Genomic DNA, 15306 nt, shown 5'->3' with positions numbered 1-15306 from the left:
TGACGTCAAAGTACAGCGAGAATGATCCGAGACGGCACTTTGATGTCATCCGGCTGTCGGTTCTTGCAGCGCTGCATGAAGTCGATCAAGCCTATAACAACAACTGCACACGTGAATTTGAGACGCGAGGCTAAACGATTTAAAAGTTAAGAAAGCGCATTCGGAAGAGAGTAGGGAAAGGAAAAGAGAATCTGACCACTTTAGGAACCGGACAAGGGTCCCACTCGGTCAGGTTTTAACTCGTTGGCGTGAGCTAAAAGACAGCACTGGATGGGATGCTGATCTGGTGATCTTGTTGATGGACTAGTAAGTAAATGTAATGACACGTAAGGAGTGGAAACAACTGCAGGGGAAATGTTAAACAATGTTTATTAAATGTAAACAAAGAGAGAGAGTATTGAGAGTCAATGCGGAAGTGATCCAGTCCGGTGTTGTTGAAGGCAATGGTGACGATGACTACGGTGGAAGTTGGTGTTTTGAGTGCGACATTGGTGGAGTGGGGAGCAGTGGTGAAATCCAAGCTGACACGGAACATCCACACGAAGACGACGACGACAATACACATCCAACTGTGACACGTAATCCAATGTACACGAAACAACCAGGCAACACGGAGACTGAGCAAACAATAGAATCTGGCAGGGAACAGAAAGTCAGGTGAGTATATATGGAGATGATGTAATGATGAACAGCTGGAGCGAGACAATCAACACACAGGTGAATGGGATTGCTCTAACGAGCACATGGCAGGGGTAAGTGAACAACATACACACACAAACATGACACGGAGGAAAACAATGGATTTTCCTACCGTGACAGTAAATCTCTTATTTGTAAACTTGTTTGCGGTCTATGTTGTATGTTGTTTGCTTGTATTTGCTTGTAATATGTCATGCGATTATCATGACAACAGTTAATATCTCACATAATGATCAGGACATAAATAATCCTAGAGGTTGTAAATAGTGTAAACATGCACAATTTGCAAACTATTATGATAAATAGCAATAATCATGTATAGTGACATTATAACGAATAACGTTATGAAATAAGGCAACGTACACAATTAACTTTGTCATGGCATTTTGTAATGTTTACTTGTGATTTAGCTGCAATCATGTAAAAACGTTATAAGCTAGCAAACGCGGTACATTATTATTATATGCACTCTACACTTGGAATAAACATCTTATTATCCTATTACCATCATCTGTAGTTTAGTAGACTATGCAGTAGCCTAATATTTGTATGAAATTGTGAAACATTACCTTTGTCATTATCTTTAGAGTACTAGAGTGGGAAATTACGACAGTTGCAAGTATTCTCCAGTGACTCTAGGGGTCGCTGTTTGACAAAAACGCCGTAAATGCATAGAGCGGCTTTAAGATAATGTCACCACACCAACTGTAAACTTCTTCGTATTTACTGGAAAAGAAATCACAACAGCGAGCTCCGAAGAACAAGAGCGAATGAATGAGCACATCTCATCTCCTTTTATAAAAGTAAGTGTGGGCGGAGACTGATATGCAAATACCATTCACACAATTTCATTGCAATTCATTGGTGTTTTACACACAAGTCAGACCAGATTGGCTCTCAATAGCACACCCCATACTGTCGTCATCGACACAATGTCGAGTGAACGAAAGGGAACCAAGTTGTTTTAACTTCATGCTGCATTTTTTTTACAGTATTGGAACAAACTAATTAATTTTTTGTGTTCATATTTATTTACTTTAATTATTTATTAGATTTTTGAAACCGTGGCTAACAGTTTTATAAAGTCTTAATTCCTTTAGAAAAAATTATTTTATATTTTTCTCTTTAAACTTAAAGTGTTTATGTTGAATGTTACTGTACACCCACCTGATCTTTTCTTCTGGTATTGGTCTGCAATGACTTTGTCCTGATACTGAATACAATCAACAGTTAATACATTTGTGTGTTTTGTTTATTATAAAACCTAAGGATAACATTTATTATTATATCTTTACCTCATACAATAAAATACTGCAGAAATCACAAGCAAAGCCAAAAATCCTCCTATACACCCATAAATCACAGCTTTAAAGGATCCTAAAATAATAAAGTGCAACACTTATTCAGAAATAACATCATACACTACAAAGAGCATAACTTTAAGAGTAAACTTCTGAATGTTGAATGTTTTCTGATAAATATTACCTGTGATTAAAAGTTGAATCTCCTCTGATGATTGGTTGCCATGTTTATTCAGTGCTGTGCAGAAATACCATCCTGCATTATTATGAGTTACAATGAAGCTCATCATCTTTTCCTGTGCTAAAGGTGTCTTCTGTCCACGTTTGTACCAGGTGTACGTCATGTTATTTGATGGACTTGCTTTGCTTTTGCAGGTGAAAGTTACATAAGTTCCCACAGTGACTAAAGCAGATGGTTTAATAATGATATGAGTCTCTTTTGGAGGAACTTGGGAGAAAAGCACACATAACAGCCATTTAATATTGATACATGCACTGTAAAAAAAATCCGTAGAAATTGCAGCTGAGTTGCCGGTAATTTACCGTAGATTTAAATTTATGTTATTTACTGGCAACATTTTGTTCAAAGTTAAATGAACATTAAACATTTACAAGTCGTTGTCTTTACAGAGTAAAACTAAAAAACAGCATCAAGCAAAACATTCTGGGAAACAAAATCTGAAGCAAAAAACAGAAAAAGGTTGATTATGATTTCTGGTTCCCAGAATGCTTTGCATGATGCTGTTTTTGTATAGTTTTATTCTGTAAAGATAAAGACTTGTTAATATTTAAAATTTATTTAACTTTGAACAAACTCTTGCCAGTAAATAACATAAATGTAAATCTACGGTAAATTACCGGCAACCCAGTTGCAATAACATTGAAATTTTTACGGACTTTTTTTACAGTGTGATATTTACTTGCATGTTTTTAACACAGATACATGAAATGTCTTACATGAAACTCGCAACATTACTGTGCTGTTCACAGTTGTGTTATTGGAGATGTTTCTTGGATATGTTACAGTGCAGGAGATGTTCATCTTGTGATCCATGTATGAAGCATTGAAGGTCATTGAAGAATTCACTGAATGAGTTTTATCAGGTTTCTCCTGTAACTGTGTTATAATGTTGGCAGATTTGGGGATGTTAGTCCAGGATAATGTAGGAGGTTGTTTGGGGCAGGGAGCTTCAGCAGAGCAGATCAGATTCACTGCAGTGCCCTCCTTCACATATTTAGACACATCTGGACTGGATATAAGCTCAGGAGGTTGTGGTGAATCTGCAGGGTAAATGAGACAGCTCTTTAATAAAAATACATTCAGTCATTTTTATGTTGCACTTCCTGATATGACTTCACTGACACCTACTGGTGTGGATGCAGCATCACGTAAAGTGAAGGTTTATCAATGTCACAGTCAGCCATTAATCAGATTTCATGAAAGCACTCAAAAAAATTAACTTGGTTGGAATCAGTTTTACTAAATAATTTCTTGTTCACTTTACTTAACAAACACAACAAAAGACGGTGTCTTGTCATCTTTACTTTAGGCATTTTTGTTCAGTTAATAAATCATTGTTCTATAAAACGCACAAATATAAGAAGCCAAAAAGCGATGTCCCTTTGCACACACTGTATGTAAATGCAGCAGCGCCAAAGACAAACGAACGTTGAGAAGATGACATTGGCGACTTTGTGTATGAATATTTTGTTTAAATAATTTGCCATCCTGAAAAAAAGTATATGTAGTACCTTATAGTTTTATTTCTTTCTGAAAAATAGTAGTCTGGTTATTTAATGGTTTCCTTGAACACTTTTATGGCAAAGTATTGTCTTTAACTACAATAGGAGCAGAGAACTTTGCATACTCCACATTAGATGCAGAGAGAATTTTGTTTCCCACCGCCAGCCCAACAGGCACTCTCTCTCTCTCAGTAGAAGATATGAAAATGAAACTGATATACTTTAAGAAGAAGGAGATTCGGATGAAACTTCATGGAAGTACGCTGAGTGAATACTGGAGAAGCAAACGTATTCCACAGGGTCTACGTATCCAAAAAGGTTATTAAAACCTGCTGCTAAGGATTTAAGTGTGCAGACGTCTTTATTTTCATTGACTACTTTATTGTCTAGCACCTTATTGATCGTGAGTGCGGTGTAACTCTTCTTATAAAGTATTGTAATTACTAAGAAAAACTGAAATCCTTTTTATTGCACACTAAATGTTCGTAAATTTAGCATAACATTAAAAGTGACTTTACTAGGATTTCTTTAGTCCGTGCAACTTTTAAATTGTCACAAATTTACACCAACAATTTAGTAAATGCAACTTACATTTTCTTGTTGTTATTACTGTTGTATTTAAGGGGTCTTTGTAAACTTTACACAAACTTTTTTTTAGTAAATACAACTTGCATTTTATTTGTTGAGATTATTTAACAAAGCTATGTGCAACCCACATTTTTTTAAGTAAATCCAACTTTTTATTTTTTTGAGTGTTATAATTAAGTTAAATTACAGTGATTTTGCATATATTGTATGCATCGTACACATTATTAGTACATATAGGGGTGGTTTCCCGGACAGGGATTAGCTTAAACCAGGACTAGGCCTTAGTTTAATTAGGAAATGTAACTAGTTTGAATAAACATGCCTTATTAAAAACAATACTTGTGTGCATTTTGAGGCAAAACAAAGGGCATTGATGTATTTTAAAATATGTTCAGTGCAAGTTGTTTTCCATTTTGACAGCTCTTATATTTCTTTTAGTCTAGGACTAGTCTAATCCCAGTTCGGGAAACCGCCCCACAGTGTTTTACAGGATTTAATGTATTGATTCTATGGCAACGATGTGTGCTGCTGTTATTATGTATAATAAATGTATAATAATGTATAATAACTTCTTTTTGTGGTTTTGTAAAGCATTAATTTCATCTTTTCTACTTCTTAATCAATACCTCAGTTAAACTACACAATAAAGTTTGTAAAGCCCTTTTCACACAGAGATTCCGCAAAATACACGGAAAAGGCATCCTGGATTTTCCGGAATCGTTTGATTTTTTTGTTCATTCACACTGACATGATTAGCCGGCATCTGATGGTCTCGGAAAGACACTTGACCTGTTGAAAGTCCTGCCCTCTCTTCTACGAGCGTCTGAAGTTTGCATATTATTTATTATTTCTCTCTCCAGAAACCACTCGCATGCATTTTTATTATGATAAGACTATAAAGGAGCACGTGACACGCCATTCTAATGCTGGTGAATGATCTCAGCTTCTGAGTGGATATTTGATGAGCTCCCTGATCTCTGCTTTAAAACAGTTTTCAGACATTTCTCATCCTGATTGTTTATAAGCATTTAAAACCCACATTTTGAGGAGCTGAACGATATATCTTGTTGGGATGACGCGCGGACATCTTCGTTTATTATAGCTCAAATGAGCATGTGATGCGATATTCTTTTATGTGGCTGAATGATCTCCGTTTCAATGTAGTAAGTGACTGATATCTGCTTCAGTCCAGTTTGCTGACATTTCTCATCGTGAATGTTGTAAATCCCTAATTTTAAAGAGTTGAACCACTTTCATGTTGCCATGACACGCGCGTCCTCACTACGACACATGCGTCATTGTTTATGCGTCTCATTTATCATTTCCTGATAACTGCTAGTTTGCAACATTTCTCGTAGTGAATGTTTATATGCATGTTATCTCTGTTTATATGTATGGGGCGGCAGTGGCTCAGTGGTTCATGTAGGTTGTCTACAAACCGGAAGGTTGGTGGTTCGATCCCCGGCTCCACCGGACAAAGTGTCGAGGTGTCCTTGAGCAAGACACCTAACCCCAGCTGCTCCCACCGCCTTGCATGGCTAAACCGCCACCGGTGAATGACTGTGAGGTAACATGTACAGTGCTTTGGATGGCCATAGGTCTGTTAAAAGCGCTATATAAATGCAGTCTATTTACCATCTCTCGTTTTAAGGAGCTGAACCATAACTTTTGTTGTGATGATGTGCGCGTCCTCACTACGTCACGCCCATTATGGCATTGTTTCGGCTTCTTGTTCACACAGAAGGTTTTCCGTGTAACTGACTAGGTCCTCTTTCCGGCAATAATCCCAGAAGATTAACGGGACGAGTTTGTGTTCACACAGACGCTTGTCTGGCAATTTTAGGGGTATTTTCTGGGACCAAATGTATGTGTGAATGGGTTTTAAGTAAAATGGTTTGCCTCACATTCACCCATTAACTCTCTCATTCACACACCAATGGCAGTGTCAGCCATCCAAGGCGCCATCCAGCTCGTCGGGAGCAGCTGGGGCTAGATGTCCCGCCCAAGGACACCCCGACACCCGGCCAGGTGGGGCAGGAGACCAAACCACCAACCTTCCGGCCTGCAGACAACCCACATGAACCACTGAGCCACTGCCGCCCACAAGATGGCCTGTACAGTGTAGTTGTCATTTACCTGTGACATTGATCCTCACAGTCTTGCTTGAATCACTTGCATTATTTGCATTGGTGTTAAATGTTGCTCTGAACACATTTGGCTCCATTTCTAGTCTGAAGTAATACGGGTCTGAATGATTCATCATGATGTTATAGAAGACAGTGCTGCAGTTTCTCTCAGTGAGGTTTCCAATCATCTCTATGTGTCTGAATCCTTGAATGATGTTTTGTCTGCTGTTAAACACTACTGAACTCTTGTCTTTCATATAGTCATGTCTCTTTTTCAGCCAAATCCCATAAATCTGTGTTGTGTTCTGCAGTTTTTCCTCAAATTTACTGATATTGAATGTGCAGGGTATCAGCACACAAGAGTCTGTCAGAGCTGTTACTGTGTGTGGAAGTACAGCTGAGAAAACATCAGCTGAAACATGAAACACACATTATTGACTGTATAAGAGAGATTATACAATATACACATTATAATCATTTATAGCTGTAAAGTTTTTCATTTCCTGTCACTTATTTACAATCACACCAAATGTAAAGATTGACTGACCTGATTGAGTTTGTAGTAACACAAAGCTGATGATGATAATGAATGAAATGATCTGCAGTCCAGACATCACTTTATATGCATGAGACCTAACAGACATTACATATAAACATTACAGAAATATTACATTTTCATGCAATTATATATTCATGATACTCATAAACATATTAAGATGGGCTTTCATTCATTTCATTCAAAAAATGTATTTGCATATATAAAGTAAAAATAGATATGTGAAGTTGTTCATTTTATCCAAAGTGAAAAAATAAAAGAGCAAGGTTTTACCTCACAGGCACAATATGTTATTTTCTCCGCTAGACTTCGCTAAACAACATTGGCATAACTCGATGAAAGAGCATGAAACGATGGGAGTTGTAGTCATGCTCATGGATGACATAATGAAGTAAAGATTTATAAATGTGGTGTGGCTTAATAGAGTCAACTTGTTAGACACTTCAACTAGTCCTACTACTGCATACGCAGATCGACTGGCTTATGACATCAAAGCAGGGCTGGAAATGAGGGGGAACACGTGAGCACGGGAAGTGAATTTCGGACGGGGACGAAGGAGTTTGACCTCAAACTGTTTAGAATTTTATAATGCATCATAAGTTTCCTAAATAAACACAAAAAATCTTTAACTTGAAGACAAATTTATTGTTAAAAGTTTGTGCGACTTAAATACTCAAGATAACATAGCCTTCATAGGAGGATTATTAGTTATTTTAAACTAATCTAAAATGTTAATCTAATCTAAAAAGTTAACCCCTTCAGACCCTGCATGCACTGGAATTGACATCACATGTTTTCTGGTTCAAACCAATAAAGTGCTGATCCACCAATCAAAATAAGGCACACTGATTAAACACTGGAAATATAATCAGGTCTGAAGGGGTTAAATTATTCCCCCAATGAGTTTCTACCATTTCTAGCCTTGCATCAAAGCATTACAAGAGTAACACAACAATACTCCCTTTCAATTGTTCTCTCAAAACTTTGATGTTATAGGAGGTCTAAGTGATGACACATGAGATCAAAGAAAGACCCCTATGATTTTTATAGCAGCAAAAGCAGAAACCAAGAATAACCCAGGCTTAACGCCATTGACAAGCGGCTGGGGAAGTTCTTTGAATTTACGCATAGTTTAAAAGATTTGGGATAATGTTAGGCCTATGCAAACTGTTTTAAATTTTTTTAATGCAAATATCTTTCATATCGTGCCTTTAAATGAAATAATAAGCACAGTTTACAAATATAGATTTACAAGTAAGAATAGTATTGGAATGCAATGTAATATATTAATATAAATATAAACAACTCACATTATAACTGAATAAGTCATTTTTTAAAGTTATTTTGACAAGACATTTCATTTGCAATTACAAACTTTTTCCTTAAAGTACAAATGTCCAAGACCATGATAGCAACTAAAATAAACTTGGAAAAAAATTCTGTGTAAATGTGAAGTTCAACAGGAAATGATTGTTGTTTTTATTTATATCACTGTAAAAAATTGCTGTAATTATGCAGCTGGTTGCCAGTAACTTACTGTAGAAGATAAAGACTGAAAATGTTTCCTGTTCATTTAACTTTGAACAAACTGTTGCCAGTAAATAACATAAATGTAAAATCTACAGTAAGTTACTGGCAGCTAGTTGCCAGTAACTCCCAATAATACTGTAATTTCTACAGAATTTTTTTTACAGTGATATACTATATATTTAGGATGCAAAACAAAAGAGTCTTTTAATAAAAGATACTTACTTCAGTGCAGTCTGATCAGTTTTAACTTCAAAGCAGAAGTGTTTACAATGGTCCTACTCATTGAAACATCATCTAAAGATAAAAGCAGCTATAATTACACTGCCTGCAGGAAGACCCAGCAGTGACCAGCAGTGGTTTCACACTTTCAACATGAAGAGAAATGCATTTAAAAATGCAAAGACACAGCACACAGCACATATGACCATAGAAAAACAGTAGGATAATTCAAGAATACACAGGTCAACATCACTGTTGTTAATGGTGGTCACTAACCGCCCCTAAAGTTGTCAGAAACTATGTTTTCCTGTTATGTCTTGGAATTCATTAATAAACATTTATACTTAGGACTGATAGGACTTATTCATTAATCCACAGTGCGGTTTAGGGTTAGATTTACATAATGACATCCCTACCCAAACCTAACTCTAACCCCAACGCCAGGTGACAACTGTCGTACCTAACTCTAACCCCAACGCCAGGTGACAACTGTCGTACCTAACTCTAACCCCAACGCCAGGTGACAACTGTTTAATTTCGCGTACACTGTTTAATTTTGCGTAATCTAACCCTAAACCGACGCGAAAATGGTAAGAAAATAGGAAAGAGAATGCAACGGACGTAATAGTATTGAAGTCCCCAGTTCGTCAAAAAATGACGCGAAAGGTATACCCTCCCCGTCACATATTGACGAATGGTCAAGTGTCGTCAAATATTGACGACATGGGGTGAGGATGTGTTGCGTCACACGCTCCTTTATAGTCTTATCATAAACAAAAATGCACGCGAGTTGTTTCTGGAGAGAGAAATAATAAATAATATGCAAACTTCAGATGCTGCGTAGAAGAGAGGGCAGGACTTTCAACAGGTCATGTGTCTTTACGGGACCATGCCGGCTATTCATGTTAGTGTGAATGATCAAAAAATCTAACCATTCCGGAAAAATCCAGGATGCCTTTTCCGTGTATTTTACGGAATATCTGTGTGAAAAGGGCTTATGTTAAAGATTATGTCAAAATTGTATTAATGATAGTGACAAGATGATAGACAATTTATATGATACATGAATATGTGTTTATCTATATCTGTCTATATAGTACATTAAGAAAGTATTCAGACCTCCTAAACTTTGTTCAATTTTGTAATGGTGCAGCGTGATACAACAATCATTTTTAATAATTTTTCCTCATTAATCCACACTCATGTACTCCAAGTGAAAAAACTGAAATATCACATTTACAGAAGTATTCAGACCCTTTACTCATTATTTAGCTCTTTCGCCACCATTAAAGAGAAATCGCATCCCTGCCAATGACGAGAATTTCCAGCTTTCCGCAATACCACCAGGTGGATACCATAAAACGTATAAAAAAGCAACTTATACAACCTGGAAGTATTGCCCTAGGGCCAGCAGCTCTGAATCTTATCAATCAATCAATCAATCAATCAATCAATCAACTTTATTTCTATAGCACATTTTGCCAAAAAGAACAGTCTCCAAAGTGCTGTACAAAGACAATAGAAAGGCACACAAGTACAAAACCACAATCATTTAAAATAAATAAATAAAAACAAAATAATAAAAGACACAAGACCACATAACTCATGCAGTGTTAAAAGCCAAGGAATAAAAGTGGGTCTTAAGACGAGACTTAAAACATTCAACTGTGTGGGCCGCACGGACCAGAGGAGGCAGAGCGTTCCACAGTCTTGGGCCAACTACAGAGAAGGCCCTGTCCCCCCTGGATTTGAGTCTGGATTTAGGAACCACGAGCTAGAACTGGCCATTTGACCTCAGTGAACGCGCCGGTATATAAATTTGGATGAGGTCAGTGATGTACTGAGGGGCCAGTCCACTCAGCGCTTTAAAAACAAACAATAAAATCTTAAAATCGATTCGGAATCAAACAGGAAGCCAGTGCAATGAGGCGAGGATGGGGGTGATGTGTTTGTGGTTTTTGGTTCCTGTTAAAAGTCTAGCCGCAGAGTTCTGGACTAACTGCAGGCACGAAAGTGCATTTTGGGATATTCCCAAAATGCAAATAAAAGCAATAAAAGCATGCATGACTAGCTCAAAATGTTTCAACGTTAAAAAAGGTTTAATTTTAGATAAAAGCCGAAGATGGAAAAAACATGATTTAACGACATTGTTAATTTGTTTATCCAGTTTAAAATCACCGTCTATAGTGACGCCAAGGCTGGTGGCTATGGGATGCATGTGATTATTGAGGGGGCCCAAATCAGTCCTAATGGGACCAAATAACATTATTTCAGTCTTTCCCTCATTTAGAATTAAAGAATTCTGAGCGAACCAAGCCTTGGCGTCACTTAAGCCCTCAAGTAGGGGTGTCAGAGGAGCATGATCATTTTTAGTCAGTGGCAGGTATATTTGGCAATTGTCTGCATAAAAATGATAAGAGATACCATGTCTTTTAAAAATCACACTGAGAGGGAGAAGATATAAGGCAAAAAGAATGGGCCCAAGAATTGATCCCTGGGGGACTCCACAATTTAAAGGAGCAGTGGACGAAGTGGAGTCCCCCAGTGTAACAGAGGTTCAACAACAGCCTTTTTACAAAAAGATGGCACAGTACTAGAGGACAAACTGCCATTGATGATTTCTCTGACATAGGGGCCAATAGTCAACCAAACCTCTTTAAAAAAGCGCAGAGGAACTGTATCAGTGGGAGAAGAGGATGGTTTTAGTGTATTGACAATTTCTGTAATTTCTGAATCTTATCTCTATCAAAAGTCCTTCACAAAAATGGAATTATCTCAGCATTTTGTGCAAAATGTGGTGTTTTTGAAGAAACCTACCCATATTTGAAAGGTCATAAAAAGAGAACTAATGAAGATAGGAGGTCTGATGTTGTTTTTGTCGCATATGGGTGTAAATGACTCATCTAAAGCACTGATCTTATCTCTGTTGAGCAGATCTTTATTTACTAACTGTGAAGGATAAATTTGTCTCTCAGGATCTATTCAAGGGCTTATGTGAAACATTTTTCTACTGTGGTTGGTGTGATAAAAATAACCCTTGAATATAAAGTCAGTTCATGATGCTGAAAACAGAATTTAGCTCATATTTATTTAATATTTTGGATAATATGGCTAAATCAGGCCTTATATGTTTGTATTGTGTAAGCACTATGCGAAGCGAGCTTAAGCTGTGGACAGGCACTTTATAAATAAAACAACTTCTTCTTATTCTTAAAACAACTAAAAAGTACAGCCAGAGTTCCTCCCAAACAACCAGCAATTACATGTGTGTACCATCAGGTCTTTAAAGACAAATAATATCATATAAATCTTATTTCACGAGTTCACGTTTACATGTAATCGATAGGGAATAAGATAAAGCATATTTGGCGTACTGTCCGAGTCTCCCAGCTGGGAATTTTAGCCCAAACCCAAGGTACTCCCTTTCTTTATCTGTGATAGTAGTCTAAGTGAGAGTGAGATGATGGGGTGGATCAGGGATGCTGCAAAAATCTGACATGGGACAGAGGTGAGGGATGGCTGTTCATAGGCACCTGAGATGCTTGCAGCATCAGATGGGAAAGCCCCGTCAGCAGTCAAACGGGGGGCACACTTGCGTACTAGAACGAGGTGCGGTATTGAACAAGTTCAGGCGAATTGACCATGGGGGCCCTCTGAGCATCCAACGGGGGCTTTAGCTGGGATGCTCACGACATTGGATAGGTAGGTCCTGCCTGCAAGCTAACAGAAATGCTTGAGTATATGGATTAAAAGAGCAAAATTAGGCGTCTGACCGGGAGGACCCTGCAGGATCCAATGGGAGCTTTAGCTAAGATACTCGCGGCATTGGACGAGTAGGTCCCGACTGCAGTCAAAAGAAAATGTAAATGTGTGATGGTGCTCGACCAGCAATTCGAAGGGGCGAGACTTTTTAGGTCAAAGAAAATTCTGCACAGCCTAGGAACGGGGAGACCACAGCGATGTGGACGATAAAGCCGAACAATGGGTATAAATATATTAATATATCAAAATTGGCATGTTTTCTAGCATGTTGTATAGTGGGAGAGATAGCAGCATGAGTGTGCAGGTGAAGAAAATGAACCAAGTGCCACTGTGATGAAAGCGTAAGAGGATGCTTATTAAGTTTACACCAACTTTGGGAAAAAGCGTAGGGAAAATTATTTCTGTATGGCGGCTGAAGCAATGCAAAATGAAGAATTAAAGTATAATACTAAGAGTAATACAGAAAGAAATATCAGCATGGTCTACATAGCGAAAAGTATGAGTAAAATATTGATGAAAGCCAACAATTTAAACCAACATGCATCCGAGAAAATGTGAGCCTGTGTTGATATGCAAGTCTGAAAGCCACTGCATTCGGCAATAGAGTTACTGAGAGATTTAGGATCGAAATTGAAAAGTACAGTAGGGAAGTGGGGCTGGGTGGTTTGTGGAGGCAACCTCACGCTAGATTTGGTGATATTAGAACGGAGGCAACCTCACGCTAGGACGCATCTGAAGTTAAAGGCCAAGAATAGTGCTAGTACAAATATGAGGAAAAGTTGGTTAATTAAAGGGCACATGGCATATTTTTCACAAAGCCTTTTTATTTACAACTACAAACATTTTCCTTTCAAAGTTCAAAATCGTTTGCCATTGAAATAAACAAAAACAAAAAACTTTTTTATATTTCTATTTAAATGTAAGCTACATTTAAAAATAAAACACCATTTTGACAGTTTTAAAACTTTATTCTTTTTATAAATGTTGGTATTTTCTTTATTTTTTAATAAAAAAATTGGTGGGAGGGGCCCCCAAACAAATTCTGCTTAGGGCCCGAAATGTGTGATTTTCACAGAAGTTTTACAAAATGCCTTTCAGGAAAATGTTCTCCTAAAAATATATAAACATACAAATATATCAAATGAAAGAACAGACCCTCTGCTTTCAAACAAACAATAAACAAACAAACAAAACGGGGGGGGGGGGACGTTTCATCATATCTATGTTTTTTCTCTGCTTATAAACTCTTTAAAACTACTAATACAAATTTTTTTTAGCAAAAAGCTGAAATAATTGAATTTTTGTTAGAAGGAATTTTGTTAGAGATCTGATTCAGAATCAGTATCAAAACATACACAGAGTTTAAAATTAGTAAATAACATTTTGGCAGTTTCAGTTTTTTCATAAATTGGGTAAGTGCGCCATCTAATGGATAATCGCGGTAACATAAAAATTTACCAGGAACACTTTTTTATGCAAATGTTTTCTCAATGGTGGGGAAAGAGTTAATACTGACCAGATACAATACTACTTTTAGCAGTAACTATTTTTTTTTAAATGATGTTTATCATGTTTTCAAACTCTTCAATTTAAAATTATACAATGTAGGGTTGTTGGTTAGAAGCCTTATTTTTCTGAGGTTTGATTACAAAGAATTTATGATAAATAATGTATTTTATAAAATGTTATAAAACTGGGCCCCCCTGGCACCATCTCATGCCCCCAATTACAGAACCACTAGCATAAGATGTGATACCACTGCCTACCAGAAGACCCAGCGTGGTTTGGTTTGGTTTCACACATTTAAAAAGGAAGAGAAATGCAGTGCATTCAGAGTTCATATGGCCTTAGAAAAGTGCAATAATTCATGGGACCTTATACTGTACACAGCTGCAGCGATTCAGCAGGGAAATGTTATTTAAAACACTATTGAACCTCCTACTGAAATATGCTAAGGGAATCCCAGATTTCAGATCAAAGGGAATAATAAGTATAATTAGCTGTAATTTATTATACAAATTTATAGGTTTTAACTGATTTTGCATAATTAATAACAAAGAATTAATGCATTCGCCCACCGAATAAACCCATAATTGTACAAAAACTCTAAAAAACGTTAATTCTGTGGCTTTCAGAAAATAACTTTCTTACTGTAATACAGTACTACTTCAAAGCATGTAACAAGATCAGGCAGTTTAAGGGACATTAATCAATCACAGTAGAGGAGGGGTGGGACAAATATCACAACCAAGCAGCCCATCGTATAACAACTGATAAACAAAGCAGAAGTATCACAACAACCAAAGCACTCAGCTGAAGAAAGCTGGCATATACTACCAGTCATGAATTATAGAAACTGAACCCAAATGCAGATAGCAGGTGAAACACTAAGACTTTTATTTAAACAATACAAGGGAACATAAAACCCACAATGGGATAAAACTACATACACACACAGAGGCCTTTTGTATCAGTGAAAAATACATCTATAACCAGTCCACTACACATTGGTTATCTTTGAACTCTGTTAGTGGTCAAGATTTAACAGAGGTGTTTATGTTATGAATTATACGCATTTACTTTAGGTATAAAACTGTCCATGATTGATATACTGTACTAAACCTAACAGCCATAAAAAAGACACAATTTGTAAAAACAGTCACTGTGGTATTTCCAAAGAGTGTGCAGATTCATAACCAATATAACACGTTGTTGTTACATCAAAATGTAAAAGTTCTTATTCATCTGGGTAATTGTACAATGTTATTAATTGACAAACGCA

General features: G+C 36.9%; 1 protein-coding gene across 1 annotated transcript; it reads right to left on the bottom strand.

Annotated features, from left to right (window-relative positions):
- Positions 1-2098: 2098 nt before the first annotated feature.
- Positions 2099-7071, bottom strand: LOC129425751 (B-cell receptor CD22-like). Its single transcript, XM_073863588.1, has 4 exons — positions 7005-7071; positions 6468-6869; positions 2958-3281; positions 2099-2448 (listed from the first exon to the last, which is right to left on the bottom strand). Exons 1-4 carry the CDS (start codon positions 7069-7071, stop codon positions 2099-2101), a joined length of 1143 nt encoding a protein of 380 aa, XP_073719689.1.
- Between the last annotated feature and the right edge of the window lie 8235 nt (positions 7072-15306).

Source organism: Misgurnus anguillicaudatus, chromosome 25 (assembly GCF_027580225.2).
Source record: "Misgurnus anguillicaudatus chromosome 25, ASM2758022v2, whole genome shotgun sequence".
NCBI lineage: Eukaryota > Metazoa > Chordata > Actinopteri > Cypriniformes > Cobitidae > Misgurnus > Misgurnus anguillicaudatus.
Note: the sequence above shows the minus strand (reverse complement) of the source record. Positions and strands in the feature narration are given on the sequence as shown.

Bases quoted from the DNA above. Each gene is read 5' to 3' on its own strand.
- LOC129425751 (XM_073863588.1), bottom strand. From the start codon at position 7,071: ATGTCTGGACTGCAGATCATTTCATTCATTATCATCATCAGCTTTGTG. The intron at 6,870-7,004 runs GTCAGTCAATCT...TTCATGTTTCAG, and splicing joins GTTACTACAAACTCAATCAG to CTGATGTTTTCTCAGCTGTA. The intron at 2,449-2,957 runs GTAAGACATTTC...TTTTCTCCCAAG, and splicing joins AGTAATGTTGCGAGTTTCAT to TTCCTCCAAAAGAGACTCAT.